This window comes from Vespa mandarinia, chromosome 3 (genome assembly GCF_050613455.1).
Source record: "Vespa mandarinia isolate Hongniang chromosome 3, ASM5061345v1, whole genome shotgun sequence".
NCBI lineage: Eukaryota > Metazoa > Arthropoda > Insecta > Hymenoptera > Vespidae > Vespa > Vespa mandarinia.
Window position 1 is genome coordinate 12,722,890 of NC_140812.1, and position 19,201 is coordinate 12,742,090.

Here is a 19,201-nt window from a genome sequence, read left to right on the forward strand (position 1 = left end):
AGTACATATTAATTATTAAAATTTCATCTTTTAGCTGAAATTTTATCTATCGAAACTTTTTTCGTCGCGCTTATTTTAACAAAATTCATTAATTTCATTGTATAACAATTGATATTAGTTTGCTATAGTACGAAAGTAGTCACAATTAAAAGATGTAATTGCAAAAACAAGTTTTGATGTTATTCATTCGCTACTTGTTCGATCAAATCGTGATATATTTCAATTAACTTATAATATTACTAATATTTATTGTTAAGTTTCATTAATATCATTGTTAAATCATTATTATCGTCGCCATTTTAAATTGCAAAATTTACAAAAGCGTGTAAAAACAAAGTTTCCTCGCTAAAGATTTTCTCTCGACGTGTTTTGCCTAAAAAAATATATAAGCTTGATTCTTATGTAATAAGTTGCCTCATAAACTTATCCTTTAAATATTTCCTTCATTGTTAAACGATATTGTAAACAAATTTTACAAATTGTGACTTTTTTCATAGATCATTGTTACAATTTTTTAAAAGAATTTATATCCACTGTTAACTGCTGTTATTAGTTCTAAGCTCTAAAAAATAAGACCATGGCAGTGAAAAATTATATGTTATCATATTTTAACACTCTTTCCTTTCTCTTTTCTCAATTACTATGGCAGCTCTAGAAATATATTTTAAATGTAAAATGGAAAATATTACAAATACATGTGTGTGTGTGTGTGTATATATATATATATATTAAAAAGTATAAAGTAAACGAAACTATAGTGAATATAATTGTTCTGACAGTGTTAATAATAATGAACTATCTACAAAGTAGAGAACAATATAACATTTCTGAATGGAAACATTTTCAATGGTAGAAATAAAAGATTATTCTGTTAGAAAGTTTGTAAGTAATCAAGTAATTGTTACTAGTTTGTAATAACATCACTGGGAATGATTGTCAACATAAAATACTTGAACAAAAGTCAGAATTACTTTGCTTAAGGTCAGATATGATTCTTACTATTATCAATGAACAGAGTATGATTTTAATCGGATACTTTCATTGGTACAAACCTTTACGGGTTTGTATATCAAAGTCTTTGTCCAATTATAATTAATATTTGTGTATAGAGAAATATCTTGAATTTTTTACAACAATTAATAATGTTTATCCCTATTTTTTAGTGGAAAATTTTTGAAATTACAATAATGCCATACTTTTCGCTGTTACATAACATTTGTATGTAATAGTTTTACATCGCAAATAAACGCAGATTTCTATAAAACGAAACGTATTAACGAACGCTCAAACATCCGCCAAAAGAACCATACCGCTTTGAATATTGCAAAATGTATTGTTTCTTTTTTTTTCTTTTTTTTCTTTGTTGAAAAATCAGATAAGATCATATCCATACGTGTGGATTCTCTTAATATCTTCTTCCCGGATCACCACGGATGGAAGTCTTTTCAACTGGATCACTGTGAAATAATCATTCGTTGCAATTAAATATAAATATAAGCTCGAACAAAAACATTATTTTATAATAGAATAGTTTATAATAATTATGGGAAGAAACGAATTTAGTATGGTTTGCGTATAACTACAATAATTGAACGTACCATGGTTCGGTCAGATTCTTTCCAGATTGCGTTAAACAATTGTACATAAAACAATTAATAAATTTAATAATTGTTCGAATAAATTTCTTTGAAAATATACGGGAATACAAATATTACAAGCAATTATATATTAGCAAAAACTTGGAATATAAGTATACCCTAGAAATTGTATAAATTGAAATATATTTGTCTATTTAAATTAATACATTTCTTATGATATATTAATAGCGCCTATGTAAAAAAGTGTACGAACAACGATTAAATTTCTGTTTTCTATTTTCAACGCGATCAAATGTTGTAACACGATCAAAAGTAAATAACTCTTAATATTACATGTGGCTACATTAGCAGCAGGTTTTGGATGAATAATATTTACAGGAGGTGGAGGTACAAACGCATCAAAAATATCTGCATCTGCGTCCGTAAATACCAATGAAGATGGAATCCATCTCACTCTATGCAGCATGTAACGTTATTTTAAAAAAGCTCATATAATATTTGGCCCCTTGACAAATGTTGCTTAATCTTATAAAATAAAGATCACGCTTGTTCATCTCCTTACCTGGTACACGGGGAAACGTTTTTCCCTCTAATAGCTTTCTCTCCTATATCAATAGCCCCGGAGTCTTGTACTTCGAGAGTGTAAATACAACCGGAAAATCCTTCGTGGTATCGTCCGTAGGTCATTGCGTAATCGGGTACACCTCCTAGATAAACGCTGCCTCTGGTATTCAAAATTTGTTGCAGCCCGTCGCTCAGTCCACTTTCTGTATGTTCGCCGTTTAACTCGATGCTACCGTCGCTACCTTGTCGTTTTAAAATGATTCTATGCCTTTCTCCGTCGTCGACCCTTTGAGCGGTTACGCGAATAACCGCTGGCCCTGATCCTAAATTGTATTGATATTCCACGTAACTGAAAGGAAAGCGTACGGTTTTTTTCTCTCTCTCTCTCTCTCTCTCTCTCTCTCTATCTATGGTATTACGAGAATAGCCGTAACTGACTTACCCATCAACAACCGCGAGAGATATGTAATCGTCGGGATTCAAATCATTCGGCGTTTGACCGTGCCACATGATCAAGCCATTTGTTTTATTCGTCGATATCTCGAAACCCAATACTTCACGTTCTTCTTCGTGCGTCATTACTGATCTTTCCAGTTCTAACCAGCCATCTCCTTTGAATGCAATGTCATACGTGATCTCTGCTACTGCATCGATAATAATAAAGATACACTTTTAAATCCACCCATCGTAATTAATAGCAATCAGGTACCAAATATATTGCGTAGGATTTTTTTATTACACTTTTGACTTACATTTTTCACAAGTTTGGCCATTAAAGCCAAGCCTACAGTCGCATTTGTAAGATCCGTGTAGATCCGTGCAACTGCCACCGTTTCTACAAGGTGCATAAACTTCACACTGTTTCAATACATTTTCACAATTTCTTCCCGCGTATCCATATTCGCACGTACAGGAATATTCGCGAGAATCTAAACTCTGACAGAACCCGTGTATGCAAGGACTCGATGTGCACGGATCGTACAAAGTCGTTGGTGGACTTGTTGGTGGAGGGGTAATGAGCGTAGTACGTGAAATCGTTTGATTCGGATGAAGCATGGAACAATCTTCGATATTTGCCATATCCATTGCCGATTTTAAGATCTCCAGGCTAACGGAAGCTACTTCGAGCTGTACCATCGAATTCGGTTTTGCACGGTTTGAAATTGCACTAATTGAAATTGAAAACTAAGATATAGCCTAACTAAACTAAAGCTCTTACTTACTTCGCTAATGCACCCACGAAAACTACGATCAACATTAAGATTCTTGTTCAATGTAATTTTTCTACGATCAATGCCACCGATGTATAATGGCGTATTCAATGTCATGGTACGTGCACCACCAGGTGATCTTGCCTCGACAAATGGTTCTCCGTTCACAGATAATTTCGCCTCTTTAAAATCTCTGTTTATCGTTACGTACGTCCATGTTCCAGGTTGCACGATATAATTAGATCTTAATGTGGCCATACCCGAGCCGATATCATAACGGAATTCAACGTGCTTGTTCTTTATTATGAGCGCTGCAAAATCCCCAAGTCCTTCTTCGCTTTGAGAACAATATATCAATATTCCATCTCCTTCGTCGGTAGGATTGAAGTTCATAGCTATTTTAAGCCTATAAGTTTAGACAATAGATCAAAAATAATCGAGCTAACTTTTCATCGATGCAATTCATTCATTAGTCGTATGTAGTAAACATGTTGGTTTAGTATATGAAAACGTTGTTGTTTACAATGGTGACGTATCGAATTGGTATAAACGAATGGATTAATCAATACCCACGATTATGTATGCATGAAACATGAATGAACGAATGTAACATGTTTGTACTGCAAGATACTAAGGAATTTAAGCATTGTGCAGTATTCTGAAAACTTAATATATAAAAGCACTCTATGGTCCAGTCCAACATCAAAACGCCCTTATTACTCGCGAATGATCTAATACTCGCCAATTTTCGTTTGCATGCTGCGCTTAAGCAACGTAATATAGCTAAAGAAAAAGAGAAGAGAAAGAAGAGAAGTAAGAAACGAAAAAAGAAACACGCGACAAACATGAATTTCCTAAAACAATTGGAAAATCAAATTATATTAGATAAATTGTCACACCAATGTTTATTTGCCTTTATAATATTTATTCATATCTATTTTGAGCATAGGCTTAAGCCCATTGAGTATATAGATGTTGATTCATAGATGAAACAACGTATTTAACATGTTATATAGAATCATATATATATATATATATATATATATATATATATATATATACATACATACATACACACATATATATATATATATATATATATAAAGTACAAACAATTTATATATTTTCACGTACATAGATATCATATATTTCTATGACATCACGTATTGTCGATTCTTAAGCTTTGCTTCAAATTGTTAAATGCAATATATTTGGCAGTGACTTAACGTCTTACTTTGAATAATTAATATAACTAAATGATGCGTAAGTGTATTAATTAAAAGCTGTACAAAACATTTATCGCTACATTACAAATTGACTGAGCTTCTATTACAGCACCATTCGGGGGAGTTCATTCTGAGAAACTACTTGCTCTATTTAGGCTTCTCCTTATATAGAAAACGCTATCACGCGAAATAAAAAAGAACAATGCTAGAATCTTTGTAAATTAAAAGGTATTCATTGCAAATTCACATGGGTATCTTTGATATCCTCGCCTGCCTAGTGGCAATTGCATTTTTAATTTTCGCGTCTAACCAAAAATGCTACGAATTATTTGGGCTTAATTATATTCAATAATTTTCAACGTGCATAAATATCATGCTAAATCTAATGTTTTGTGTGGTGCAGATTATTGTGGTGATGTGCCCTCGATCGCACGTTAACTTGTCTAACTTGTACGTTGCGTGATCGACTGTGTGTAGTGGTCGAACTCTTTCTTTCCCTGAAAATAACGTCATCTCGATTAGCCTGTTTGAGGATAAAACTGACAGCTAATGTTTTCATTAACAACAAAAGGTCAGATTTGTTTCTCATACGCGTACACTTTCATTCTCTGCATAGAAAAATTAATTGTATTATTACTATTATATGCGGTGTGCATTGTATGTGTGGGCGCGTATAATGTGTAAATCATTCAGTAAATGAAGAAAAAGAAAAAAAAAAATATTTATATAGCGCAAATGTTCACTTATTTTACTATTATTACAATATCAATCATCTTCATACTATTTTTGGCTAACAAATACGATATTAATTATAATTGTACTAACTCTTGTATTTACATATAAGTCAAATATACACACGGGCATATGTACAGAAAGAGTGCATTAAAATTTTAGAAAATATACAATACGACCACTACTTACACATAATATGATAAAAAAATCAATTAAGTGACAAAAATATTATTAAAGTCTCGTGCGTACTTTTTAAACGATTACATATACTTGCCTTCGAAGAGCCTTTGGTGTATCATGTGCAATGAAAGCTTTGTCATCGTTAAAAGCTGGTTCATAGATCTTTACCGATCGTTCGCAACGTGAACCAGTTTTTCCATATGGGCAGTAACAATCAAAACCAGTTTCCTTCTCCATACATTTTCCGTCTCCGCAGGCACCTGTAAAAAGTTCATATCGTTTATGTGTCTCACGATATTGCCCGCCCAATTGTACACATTATTTAGACAAACTTCGCATATTTATATCCTTGTTACGCTTTATAAAAAGTTCATAACGCATAATTTTTACCTGGATAACAAGATTGTCCAACAAAGTTACAATGTTTCCCACTAAATCCGGCTCTACATAAACACATATAACCATTCTTCGTAGCTGCCTCCTGGCAAACTCCACCGTTATTGCATGGATTTTCAGCGCACGTTTCGCAAGTTGTTATCCCTACGTTACCCGTTTGATCTCCAATTAAATCAATTTCCTTTTCACCAATGACTAGTCTACTGATACAACCAATAAATCCGATATTCGTAACAGCCTCTTTGATAAAAATACTGTGATTTGGAACTCCACCGATATAAAGTGGTCCCTTAAGATCTAATCCTTGTCTTCGACCAGCTGAAACTCCTCTGTATGGTCCTTGACCATCGACTAGCATCGTTACTTCTTTTCTAACACGTTGAATTTTAATCGTATGCCATTGACCCAGAGTAATCGATTTATCTGCTGATATAACAGCTGATCCAGAACCAAGGTCAAATCTAACAGTTTATAAGAATTATATATATATATGCATCTTCTTTTACGCATATGCCTTTAATAAATGTAATATATAAGAAAAAAGTAATATGTAATATGTGTACTTGAATTGTGGATATCCTCCTACTAAGGATAGAAGAATGAAATCGCCACTACCATGATTTGATTCAGCATTGTATAAGATTATGCCTTCATAATTCTCCGGTTTAAAAGATATTTCAATATTGAACTTGAGATATGAATCAGGTAACGGAGGCAAAGCTATATAACTTTCTGGTGCTTGACTGAAGTTAGGTACGACTCCTGTTACAACAAGCACAGTTGGTACTTCTATATTTACTTTATCATTGTTTGCTATACAAATGTATGTTCCTGCATCTTCGGCTTTGACATTTTTCAATTTCAATTTATTCTGTTAAAAATATCAAAAAAATATATATTTACCAAATCCTAATAAAGTTACACTAAAATACTTTAGTTTTACCTGATAAGTTTCCGTATCCTGAGATAATAATCCACCAAGTTTGTTCCATTGGAATTTAACAGGTGGTTCAAGATCAACGTGACAATCCATTTCAATGCTAGATCCATAAGGTGCAAACTTCGTTTCAATTGCTGGCCCATCGTTATGTCCACCTAGATAAAAAGATTTTTAAAAACGATAAAAACTTGGTATGACAATATTTTGTAGCCGCCTATTCATCCTTTATATTACATTGATACTTACAAAGAATCCAACGGATAGCATTAATATAGCATACAGACGATTGTATTTTATGTCTCTCATAGTAAATTAAATATTATAAATCGATGAAAAATGTTTGATATTTACCCTGTACAATGAGATTGAAATCTTCCTCGAAGATGCCCTGCGGAGTCATTACTGTACATTTGTAGGTACCACTATCGCTAACGGCTACATTAGATAATCTAAGAATATTCTCATATGTTTGAGCATTCGATGGTAAATCTGGATGGTTTGGCCTGGACCATCGATAGTGCGGACTAGGAGTACCCGAACACGCGCAACGTATGTCAACCGTATCTCCGATATTTACAGGATCTTGAGATGCCTCGATGGTAAGTGCAGGTGCAACGGCAGCTGAAATTTAACAGTTACTATTATTTACTTCGTACAATATGTTCTATAAATATTTTAATACAGATTACTACTTTCAACAGTTTTTTGTTTTCGGAGCTTTAAAGTTTGTGGAAAAAAAAGAAAACAATTTTACATTTTATTTAAACATATAAATGTGGACAATTCGTTGCCTTATTGAATAAAAAATCTTGCACAAGGAAAAATTTGATTTGAAACCGATCACATGACATGGGATAATTGAAATTTGTCCAATTTAATAATCCTTTCGCTAATGCAGCGTAATATTATACTAAAGTAAAAATAATGAATATTACATATAGTATCGTACATGCAAGTAACATACGTCAACGAACGCGGCATTATCACTATATACGAGAAGGGTGAAGGATCGAGGGGAAGGAGGACGAAATTTAATTCGTCGTAAGGAAAGTGATTCAACGATGTTGTTCTACATTGGCTTGAAACAAATAAATATAACATACATAAGATATTTAGGAATGGGAATAATAAAATGTTGACAATACGAATTAATTGTCTGATCGAATGGATCGATCATCGAATAAGAATAGGTAACACAAAGGATGGTGCTAAAAAAGATAAAACAAAAATATTAGACTATACTACAAGACGTCACACGACACACAAATCTCAAAACAAACCGCGTCGTCTTTGAAGAAATTGGCGATATTGCGGGATGCGGCAGAAGCGTTCGTCAGTACCATCGTTGCATTGAGCATAGCCGTCGCAAAAGTAATCCAAATGAATGCATTGTTGACCGTAGCACTGATACTCCCCGGGTCTGCACTGGGATCGGTACACTGGCATGCAATCCGCAAGCAAATTAACTACTAAATCATATAACGCGAGCTTTGTAAAAATCTAATCTGATAAATTCTTTCATTGAAACCATAATTGCAATCATTTTTTTTTTCTTCTTTTACAGACAAATATATTTTACTACTGATACCATTTCTAATGTGACAAGCTGCATAACAAATTTTGGAGAAAAAACATGAAAACGCTTTACTCATAGTATATGTAAATTGTTTTCGTTGAACGAACGATGAAAAAAATTTCCATCGTTTGTATTAATTGTTATTAGAAAATGTTTGGACGATCTACGTATCGACGAATGTCGAGAGATTATGGGGAGGGGGGGGGAGAAAAAAATAAAGGCAGCAATGTAATAAATTAACAATGCTATTCAAAAATAAATGGAAAAGCTGGAAAGAAAGAAAAAAGAGAGAGAGAGAGAGAGAGAGAGAAAAGAGAAAAGTTCGAAGGAATCAGATTCCCACTTAATCAGAAAGAAATATTTAAGATCGATCTACGTCAGCAATATTAGACGATACTTATTAATGAGACTGAGCATCAATTGCGATAATACTTCATGAAGTTTAACCGAAATAGCAAGCATATGTATATAAGAATGTACTACTTACGTATTACATTTAAATTAATGTAATCACTGGAAACTCCATGGGAGTTACGAATTTGACAAATATATCTTCCACTGTCTTCTGGTCTCACTTGCGTCAATTCTAAATAGTCATCGCCAATTCGACTATGTAAAGGCAAAAATTGGCCCTCTCTACTCCATTCTATTGCAGCATGTTCTCTGATTTCGCAACGCAAACGTACAGAATTACCTGGATACGTTGTAACGTCCCTTTGCGTGGCACGAATGCTCGTGTCGTCGTAGGTATGTTCTGATAAAAAAACAATAATAATAGTGATTAATTATATTAATATATACGTATGGGATTTAAAAAGGATACAAACCATTTACTATGACTTCCGCTACCGCCTCCGCTGTGCCCGCTTCGTTCGTGGCCTTGCAGACATATTTTCCGGCATCTGAATACGTTATACCGTGGAATTGTAAAACGTTATTATCATTGGATACGGAATAGGGAAGTGGCCGTCCTATAGCTTCCCACTGAATGTGAAGGGGCTTGTCCCCGGTTGCGGTGCAAGTTATAGAAGGATTTTTTCCAGGTCCAACAGTTTGACGAGTTGGATTTAGCTCGATTCTTGGTGGAGCTGAAAAACGAACGAGGAGGAAGAAGAAGAAATATCAAATATTTTTAACGCTTTAATACTTTTTTCTTCTCACTTATATATATTGTACTTTTCGGAATACCCACATATAATTTCCAGATGAGATTTAGCCTTGAAAATGACCGTCCCGGCGGGATTTAAACCAAGACAAATGTATTCTCCTGCGGCACTTTTGTCGACCGTTGGAATGCTTAAAACGCCATTATGAACGGTACTGCCCTTCGGTAAGGCACGATGATCGCTTCTCTTCCAGTCAAGATAAATCTGATCGCCATCGGGGGCAATTACCTGACAACGCATTTCCACTTTACCGTTATTGGGAATTCTTAAAAAGTCTTCAGGAATCAATACACCACCTTCGTAAGGATTTCTCTAAAATTATAATAAGAATAATCGAATCGTGACGATACGAGCCATGATAATTAGGGAAATATTGGCGATTAGTGATAAGCATACGTGATCCTGAATTGGTGGACGTCTGTTGTCATTATCACACGTCATCATATCACCTCTGCAAGGTGTAGATTCAATATCGTTGTCCTCGATCCGTATTTGTACACGGTCCTCCACTATGCCTACCGAATTTGATGCTTGACAAGAGTACGACCCTTCGTCGTCGGGAGAAACCGAGAATATTTCGTATACCGCACTTAACGGCGTTGCTGCAGTTTTGCTGTACGCATCGCTGCAAACATAATGAAAATCTCAAAGTCGGTTAGAGACGACTCTTGAAAGGTAAGAAAAATTTTTCTAAGGAGAAAACGTAACTTACTACGTGGCCAATCCATTGATATGTTTACTCCATGCAACATTTGGTTGCGGATGGCCTACAGCGCTGCAAGCCAATCGCACCCTATCTCCAAGTTTGACTTGCAAAATACCTGCCCTTGGTTCGATCGTAATAACAGGTATCGACTGTACTTCGATATGAGCTATCTCAGAGACGGAACCAACTTCATTTGTCGCCGAGCACACGTAAGAGCCACCGTCGTTTATCGTAATATTAGAAAATCTCAATAATCCGCCAGGAAGTTGTTCGATGTTCGGAGCAAATGATCTACCATCTTGACGAGACCAGCGGATCTCGGGAAGTGGAAGACCGGCTATGGCGCGACATTGTAAATCAGCAGAGCCGCCAAGCGTAACTGGCTGGATGTCCTTTGGATATAATTCGAGTACCGGAATTTCACGAGCTGCGAATATTCGAATAAAAGTTTCGTATTCATTTGTCCTTAATATATCGTCAAGGTAACGGTCGTTCGATTTATAAATATGAAATTAATGTCTTACGTTCTACTTCGACGATGGCACTAGCTTCGTAGCTGCCTATGGTACTACTGACACGACAGATATAAACGCCTCGATCGGAAACTTGTGCATTAATAATTCTAAGGGTATCTCCGACTTGTTGGACGTTAGAATTCATCGTTTCCGACAATTTGCTCCATTTCACTTGGAGACCCGGTTCTCCGCTCGTGACGCAACGTATTTCGGTCGACGTACCTTGAGATATCGTTTGCCTTTCAGGCTTGACTTTAACCGTTGGTGGATCTCTTCGTGGAATAATCGTTATTCTAGCGGTAGAATTTGTTTCTGTTCCTTTGTAACTGACAGCGATACAGACATATAAACCGGAATCATTAATCGTCGGATTATTGATTATCAGAGTACCATCGCGCTGAGTCGCGGAGTAAGGTAGAGGCAAACCGTCGGATCGAATCCACGTTAGGTTTGCATTTTGCGACGGGGTACAAGTTAATCTGACGACATCTCCGATAGAACCAATCCATTCGGCGGGTGTTATAATCGGAGCCAAACCAGTAGCCGGAGGACCTTCTGGATTTTCTGTGAATAATGCGCTAATGTAGTAGTAGCAGTCTACCTATATCTATATACGATCAATCTCTATATACCTCTAACGTATAGAATCGTTGTTTTTTCCTCCACCCCGACGTTATTCTTAGCAATGCATTTGTATTCGGCCGCGTCGTTTCTCGAGGCAGCTGGGAGCCTCCAAACGCCATTATGGAACGACGACTCCGAGCTGATACTTCCGTGAAGTCGGATCCATTCTACTTGCGGAGGGGGATTACCACTGGCATCGCAATGAAATTCTACCGGTTCTCCTTCTTTTACTTCGAGGTAAGGTGGCATAATGACGACTCGAGGTTTTATCTGATTTGCTCCTGAAATCGTATAATCAAAGCATCAACTTATCGTTAACTATTTCTACGTCATCAAGAATATACCTGGTATCTCTAATAAACTTTTCGGAAAAGCTGCGTCCGTAAGAAATATTACAATTCATTGACGATATTAATTTATTTGTATTAAATATTATATAAAAGGACCTTTCTGGTCTCGTTCATACCTCCAACGGTCAGAGTAACTTTTTTAATTCCAATGTTTATCCCGTCGCTAACTTGACAAACGTATATACCACTGTCGGATACTTTGACGTCTCTAATAATTAAGACTCCGTGAGAATCGTCTATGCTTCTACCCGATGGTAATTGGCCACCTTCCTTCTCCCAGCGAATATACAAAGAGCCCTGTGTGACGTACGCATATAGCATATAGAAGAAGATTTAACAATTGTTTGATTGTATATATATATATATATACATATATACACGCGTTATTCATAAACTTACATTGTCGAGCGATCTACCGCTGCAATGGTATCTAACGGTATTTCCAGTATGTACAATTTGGAATTCTGGTTCTTGTACAAAAACGACAATTCTTGGTGGGGTAATCGTCGGTGTTGGAGGAGGAGTAGTTTGAGGATATTCGTCTAAAAGATAAATCTCAATGTGAAAATAATTTGTGCGATCTCATTTTATAGTTTTATATATATATATATATAGATAATCCGTTAGAAAAATGTTACGGCTATAATTTCTAACGGAGCCTCGATTGACTGAAACGGCCTTACTTCTTACCAATGTCTTGACAATTTTGTCCTGTATAACCTGGCAAGCAATTACACTTGACGTGTCCGGACCTATTGATCTCACAATTTTCTTCGTTGTTATTACACGGGCAAGGATTGCAGGAGCCAAGAACGCTAAAAGCTCTGTCACTGGTATCTCTGTAATATCCACGAGCACAAGTTTCGCAAGATGTTCCGACGTAACCGGCTGGACAACGACACGCTTCGACGTTAGGTGCTCTTCTATGTCCAGAGAAATTTTCTACCGCTGTATCGAGACTAATGTCGCTGATGTAAGTCGCCGTCATTTCTTCACTATGAGAAGCTCGGACCAGAATAGCTTCGATATTGGAAAGAACCGTCATCATATCCGTACGAGAAGCACTCCGTGGACCTGCTGTCGTTAATCGTTTCCATTCTGATTCGTTCAATACAACGGAATAGGTCTGAAAGAAAAGTTAATAATATGCGTTTGAAATATTTCTCCTTCCGAGCTGTTATTTTATACGAACCATTGGTATGTCCGGTGAAAGATCTACTGGATTAGTCCAGAATAATGTGATGCCATTTCCAATGAGTAAAACGTCTTGATCTTTATAGGTTTGTGCGCCAGGCTGTGCGGTGATGTGCTGAGTAAAAGTTAAACTGCCACCATAGCTTTTTACTTGATTACCGGTGAAAGCGGACGGCAAAGACCAAAATAGTCTGCGACTACGATTGTCGGGATAGCGATATCCAATTTCGTTCATAGCAACATTCAAATCAAAGCCGTCGTTTATAACGTCTTGTCTCGTGCTAATTTGAAAATAATCGTTATTTGAATTCCGTTAAGTTCTTACCGTTATACCGTAGGTTATAATCGTAGGTTATAACGTAGACTGACTTATTATTATACGGATTAGATAACACTTACTCATCGGTAAGGGTAAATCCATGATGGGAATCGTAAACCCATATTGGTATTTGTTGAACGTAGAGCGAACTTTCGTGGCATTGTTTGGTCACGCCACTGCAATAACATTCGTTACAACCGTCCGTATTTTCTCTGGACAATCCAAAGGTACCCGGACGGCATCTGTCGCATTCCGGTCCCTCGACGTTCCTCTTACATTCGCAGCGACCGGCGAAACACAAGGAGCTACGGGATCCAGCTTTGTTGCAGTTGCACTCTTGAGGATCATTTCTGCGCGTACAATCACTGGAAGTACCACGAGTCGCGTCTCCTTCGTATCCGGATTCACATCTCTCGCAGTATTCTCCGGTAGTATGATCGGCACAATTCTTAAAGACATTAAATTGGAATCGTTGAAATATTTTCGATGCGAATTGCGATATGATAATTAATAAATATCTTTCATTTACCTCGCAAAGACCAGTTTCGGGATCGCACTGACTCGAGTGTCCGTTGCAATTACAAGGCTCGCAAATTCCAAGATACAAGCCTTCCATGGCCCTTGTATAACCAACGTCACAGTCCTCGCACGAGAGTCCCTTGTATCCAACGGGACAACTGCATTCCTCAACTTCGACCGCTCTTGCCTTTCCGGTGTTATGCTTTTCTGCCGTGTCAAGGGAAACCGAGGAAAGTCTGAAGAGAGAATTTCTTTCATAGGACAGGTTTGCGTCGAGTTATGAATATGAAATGTTGTATGTTAGGTATGGATGGAAGAAAAAAAAAAAAAAAAAAAAGAAAAGTTGTACTCACGCCGTCTCGTCGGTGTGGGTCGTGTAAGTAGCCTTAATCTTGATAGCTCGTACGTCCGCTAATGCCATTAAAAGATGTTCTCTGTCGGCTGTGGTTCCATCGGCACGTTGCCAATATTGCTCGAGCAACGGAACGACGAACGATTGTTGAGAATTCGGTTCGGGAGATTCTCGCGAATAATAGAGCAATTTAATGTCATTGGCCTTTAACGTCAGAATTGCGTATTAAACGATTAAATAATAAAGATTAACGATAGGATAAAGGATCAATTTCCAAATGAATTTTGTTACTTACGCTGATCAATTCGACGTCCGCGGCATTGTTTCTCGAACTTTGGCCACCCGGCGATGGAACGTATCGAACCGTATATTTCAGATTACCACCGTACGATGTTATTTGATCGCCGAGGAAAATATTCGGTAATTGCCAATAATAAACATCATTGTTGCCGCGATTATGAAAATCGTTGTAGACTATTTCGCGATTGATCATATCGAGTCGAATGCCATCCGTTATCGGTGGTGCGTCGGGTGTTTTCGATTCGGTCAGCGTAAAACCTCGTAAGGAATTTGTGAAGGACACGTGAATCTGTAGAAGAGAACGAAAAGAAAACAAACAGAAAAAAGGATTGTATAGGACGATTGCATAATTTGACGGTTACTTTGAAGGAATACGACGGATACGGATATTTAATTATTCGTAATTAAACTCGTGTTTGCATTACCTCGTTTCTGTACCAATTGGACGATACACATTTATTCGTAATACCCATGCAAAAGCAACTTATGCATCCGAATTGATTCCTAAAGCCCAGGTTGAATGTATTTGCCTTGCATTGGTTGCACGTCAGGCCCGTTGCGTATAGCTAAACACAATAGGTATGATGTCGTTAAATACCGCGTAATACTTAAATCGTACTACACCTAACCGAGTATATTTCCAGAAACGGCTTGGTCTATCTTCGTTAAGAAAAGAAATAAAAACAGTTCGTCGTGGTGCACTAATTCGATGAAGTACTTACGTTTTTCGTACCGACGAAGAATCGAGAAAGATCGAACGCATTAAGAATAATAAATATAAAAGATAAATATCGAATAGGTGAAATGTTCGAGGAAACGTTCGAAATAAATATGTGATACCTTGCAACGACATTTTCCGGTATTGGGATCGGCGTTCGGTGTGAGACTACCATCGGGATCGCATTGTTGCACGGGTACGCACATATCACCGGGAATGATAGGATTTCCTTGATAGCCAATAGCACATTGTTCGCACCTACGACCGACGTATCCAGCTGGACAATCGCACGTAGGCTCACCGTCCGATCCGAGATGACAGGTTCGTGTGAATCTAGATAATTCGTTGTAAATCGTTAATAACGTTACACTCGCAATGTAATCCACTAGATTAGAGATCGCGAAGGATAGAGGAAAAAAAGAAAAAAAAGATCGTCTCCTCACTGATTCGATGGATTGGTCAGAGGACATGGACAAAGCTGGCAAGGTATGTTCCTCGAAGGATCTCCGTAGTAACCAGGGGCGCAGGGTGGATCGTCTCGGTAACATTGTCCAAGCCACGGTCCGGTCTCGCGTCTAAGATATCCCGAGGCACAGTTCTCGCACGAAAGACCGTTGTATCCTTAGAATATATAACTCTCGTACGTTATTAAATATTTATCAGGTCGATAGCGTACAAAGGGAGGGGTAGGGGAGAGAGAGTACGTACCGGTAGGGCATTGACACTCTTCCACAAAGGACGCGGATCCTAATCCGGTATTGCGCACGTCGGCGGTGTCCATTACGATATTGGTGATACGCACGTCCAATTGCGGGGAATCTTCGTATTTTGCTCTGAACGAGAGCAAGGAATAATAAAAAAGAAGAAGAAAAAATAAGAACCGAGCGGATTAAAAAGAGGATCGAAAGATCACGTAGGAGTACGTACTTGATGAGAATATTGTCGACGTTCGCCAGCGTCATCATTATTTCTTCTCTGGATGCCAGTACCTCGGAGTTACCATGACGCTTATACCACTCGCCGTAGAAAAATCTAACGGATTCTTTCGTCTCGTAATCGGGAGGTATGTGGTTGCCTTTGTGAACGAGTATGTACTTGTTGCCAGTAAGAATGACCGAGGGCGCGTCGTTAGGCGCACCATTGCCATTGTAATGTATCGTATAAGTCAAGTAACCACCGTAAGACTTTAATTGGCTACCGTGATAATTCTCGGATAAGGCGTAGTACGGTATCCTGTAGGTACTCATTTCGTTGCTAAACGATTCGAGCAATTGAATCCCATCACGGCCAATCGGTCGAACCTCCGATATTTGATCTTTGATGTCACCATAAAAACGTATTTCCGCTTCCGTTTGTACCGATATGATTTTGTGACTTTCGAACGGAGGTGGTATCTGATAAGTGAACAAATTTGCGCTACGACACTCGGTAGCTACGCCGAAGCAGAAGCAAGATATGCACTCGTCGACGGAACGCGCCTCGGCATTGAACGTTCCCTTCGGACAAATGCCCTTTGGCTCTTTTACCACCAAAATAGCGTCCGGTTGGGCTATAACGAAGCCGACAACGTTCAAAGCCTCGCAGGAGTAAGCGCCCGAGTCCTCTGGCTGTATATCAGGGCACGTTAATGTCCCGGTTCCGTTCACGGACGTACTGCTGCATTTCGCGTGTATGTGTCCCCAGTTTAGTCGCCAGTTTATCTCCGGAATGGGTACGCCGATTGCCGTACAGGTCAGTACCATAACGTCACCCGGCTCGAGGACTACCATAGGCGGTGGTGGCTTAACGATGTATACGGGAGCTGAAAGAGATTATATATCGTTTCTATGATTATATGAAATATATCGTTATAATGAATTATATTAAATGAAAAGTCATGTATCGACGACGACTCACAGCAGCCAAATTCGTCGCTACCATCGAGACAGTCCCGTTCTCGATCGCAATGATAAACCTTCGGTATGCATTGATTGTACGACGCACAAGCGAATTCGTGATAACGGCAGGGTGAACCAGGCGGAGCAGGTGCACAATCCTCTTCGTCGCTGTTGTCGGCGCAATCCCTTTCACCGTCGCAACGCCAAAGCTTACTCACGCACTGCTTGTTGTTGCATCTGAATTCGTTGGGCTCGCACCCGTGCGGACCTGAAAAAAATAATCGTAGGAAATATATAGGAAAAGTAACGATTGGATTTGATTATATATCGGCGATGGCCGAGAACAATTGTACGTACTGCATCTCATCTCGTCTGAGCCGTCGGTACAATCGAATTTTCCATCACAGACGTACGATTTTGGAATGCAATCTCCGTTGCTGCAAGTGGCCTGATCGTATTGGCAGACTTGTGGGGGCCTCGTTGTTGGTTCCTCGACTGCGAATAGAGCAATATTGTGACTCGTTCGTTCATGGCTCGTTCGTTCACTCGAACGGGATAAAGCGATAAATGAAATGATAAAGAGAACGAAATAAAACAATTTTTTAAGTAGAAACCTTTTACATACACTTTTCGACAGTGAGATTGACGCTTAGCCGACTTCCTGGCATGGATGGAGGATAGCCCACTGCTTCGCAAATGTAAATTCCCGCATGATCGAGCTGAATGTTTGGTATTTCTAATCTGCCATTAAGATCTCGACTGGCAGGCGGTAGAGGAAGATCGTTATCGCGAAGCCAGCGTACTCTTGCACGCAGAGGACCTTCGTCACGGCATTGGAAGACGACCTCACGGCCTGTGCACGGTAATGCGAGAGGTAATGCACGGGGTGCGTTATTCAAAAATCCTTTTTCCTAGTCGATCCTTCGTAGCCGTGGTGGATTATGTTATTCCATGGGCGACTCTCTTAACGCCCGCAAGGGCCGATTTATAGTCGCGTTAGCTAAGACTAATGTGCTAGTTTCATCGTGCAACGTGCAACAAATTTATCGCAGTTACGTTAACGCCAGAAAGATTTTCATTAGTACGGACGTGTTAATGTTACGTGTTTTTTGAATTTGAATTTGAAAGAAATTATATTTTCCCGAAGATAATTCTCGACAAGCTATTGTCTACGAACGATTCTCTTTCTCATACGTCCGAAACAACGTTATTGTCGAAATGTCATACAACGTTATATTATTTATTAAAATTATTGATTAACATTTTCACAGTCGCTTTAGTTGCTCCGAATTCGATTATCATATTATATATTCCGTATCTCTCGTACGAAAGAATAGGATAGTGGAGGGAGATCATGCTAAGCCGTATTTCATGCACAAGTTTACCTTCGGCATTCACGTTCGAACGAAGGGAAACGTAAGTTACGCTCCAACGGTTATAAGTAAATAATTATTTTTTTTAACGCGTGATAAACAAGCCACTTTTTCGAATGCACGAATTTATGGATGTATCTTATGGCTCGTGAAAACCCACAATGTAAAACCAACGAGGCGATACGTCCTACATTAATAACATTATTTTAATGTATGTAATACTGTCTGTAATGAAGAATGAAGATTATGTGAGCCCATATATGTGTGTGTGTATACATATATATATATATATACACGTGCGTATATATATATATATATATATATATATACTTTTTCAAATCTCTTACCTTGCTTCGCCGGGTCTGGCCAAGGCAAGAAAAATACAAGAAACATGAGTATTAATTGGCTAAACTTTTGCACTTAAATGTCTTCAATTATTTGACCGCTCTACGATTTCGTCTATTTTCAATAACAAACGATTGATACGAATCAATTGATAAGTAATCAACGTCCGGTCTAACTAATATTGTAAACGAACAGAATTGAAAATTAAAATTTCGTATACTTACTCTCCTTGATCACTTGCTCGCTCGGATAAGTTTTCAAGTTCAGTCCGGTCGATCCACCGGTTGGACCTAAAAAAAAAATAGGAGACAATGTGAAATAAAAGTCGCTGGAAGAAGAAAAAAAAGGGTGGGGGGAAACGAAGGAACAAAAGACGTCCGAAGATGTGCTGCTTATTGTTATTTAATGGGAAAGATATTA

General features: G+C 38.0%; 2 protein-coding genes across 3 annotated transcripts in view; both read right to left on the reverse strand.

The window, feature by feature from the left end:
• Positions 1 to 1,794: 1,794 nt before the first annotated feature.
• LOC146873152 (basement membrane-specific heparan sulfate proteoglycan core protein-like) lies at positions 1,795 to 3,379 on the reverse strand. The gene is made up of 4 exons (XM_085655893.1): positions 2,915 to 3,379; positions 2,605 to 2,806; positions 2,161 to 2,511; positions 1,795 to 2,053 (listed from the first exon to the last, which is right to left on the reverse strand). Exons 1-4 carry the CDS (start codon positions 3,297 to 3,299, stop codon positions 1,810 to 1,812), a joined length of 1,182 nt encoding a protein of 393 aa, XP_085512019.1. The 5' UTR covers positions 3,300 to 3,379; the 3' UTR covers positions 1,795 to 1,809.
• A 1,081-nt stretch (positions 3,380 to 4,460) lies between these two features.
• trol (terribly reduced optic lobes) overlaps positions 4,461 to 19,201 on the reverse strand; it is an 84,469-nt gene continuing 69,728 nt past the window's right edge. The window contains exons 22-53 of one of the 2 annotated variants that reach the window (XM_085655862.1): positions 19,006 to 19,071; positions 18,784 to 18,798; positions 17,689 to 17,916; positions 17,421 to 17,558; positions 17,083 to 17,331; positions 16,114 to 16,987; positions 15,895 to 16,019; positions 15,630 to 15,807; positions 15,309 to 15,519; positions 14,894 to 15,034; positions 14,464 to 14,757; positions 14,170 to 14,372; positions 13,827 to 14,052; positions 13,378 to 13,745; positions 12,977 to 13,259; positions 12,475 to 12,910; positions 12,184 to 12,326; positions 11,901 to 12,081; positions 11,443 to 11,715; positions 10,820 to 11,374; positions 10,302 to 10,722; positions 9,986 to 10,214; positions 9,616 to 9,901; positions 9,251 to 9,511; positions 8,911 to 9,177; positions 8,128 to 8,316; positions 7,199 to 7,468; positions 6,851 to 7,002; positions 6,471 to 6,778; positions 5,902 to 6,368; positions 5,606 to 5,771; positions 4,461 to 5,096 (exon numbers count right to left, since the gene is read on the reverse strand). In XM_085655862.1, the coding sequence (XP_085511988.1) occupies positions 4,982 to 5,096; positions 5,606 to 5,771; positions 5,902 to 6,368; positions 6,471 to 6,778; positions 6,851 to 7,002; positions 7,199 to 7,468; positions 8,128 to 8,316; positions 8,911 to 9,177; positions 9,251 to 9,511; positions 9,616 to 9,901; positions 9,986 to 10,214; positions 10,302 to 10,722; positions 10,820 to 11,374; positions 11,443 to 11,715; positions 11,901 to 12,081; positions 12,184 to 12,326; positions 12,475 to 12,910; positions 12,977 to 13,259; positions 13,378 to 13,745; positions 13,827 to 14,052; positions 14,170 to 14,372; positions 14,464 to 14,757; positions 14,894 to 15,034; positions 15,309 to 15,519; positions 15,630 to 15,807; positions 15,895 to 16,019; positions 16,114 to 16,987; positions 17,083 to 17,331; positions 17,421 to 17,558; positions 17,689 to 17,916; positions 18,784 to 18,798; positions 19,006 to 19,071 (8,318 nt within the window). In that variant the 3' untranslated portion in view covers positions 4,461 to 4,981. The remainder of the gene's footprint in view (positions 5,097 to 5,605; positions 5,772 to 5,901; positions 6,369 to 6,470; positions 6,779 to 6,850; positions 7,003 to 7,198; positions 7,469 to 8,127; positions 8,317 to 8,910; positions 9,178 to 9,250; positions 9,512 to 9,615; positions 9,902 to 9,985; positions 10,215 to 10,301; positions 10,723 to 10,819; positions 11,375 to 11,442; positions 11,716 to 11,900; positions 12,082 to 12,183; positions 12,327 to 12,474; positions 12,911 to 12,976; positions 13,260 to 13,377; positions 13,746 to 13,826; positions 14,053 to 14,169; positions 14,373 to 14,463; positions 14,758 to 14,893; positions 15,035 to 15,308; positions 15,520 to 15,629; positions 15,808 to 15,894; positions 16,020 to 16,113; positions 16,988 to 17,082; positions 17,332 to 17,420; positions 17,559 to 17,688; positions 17,917 to 18,783; positions 18,799 to 19,005; positions 19,072 to 19,201) is intronic. The other variant, XM_035885669.2, reaches the window with a different exon arrangement.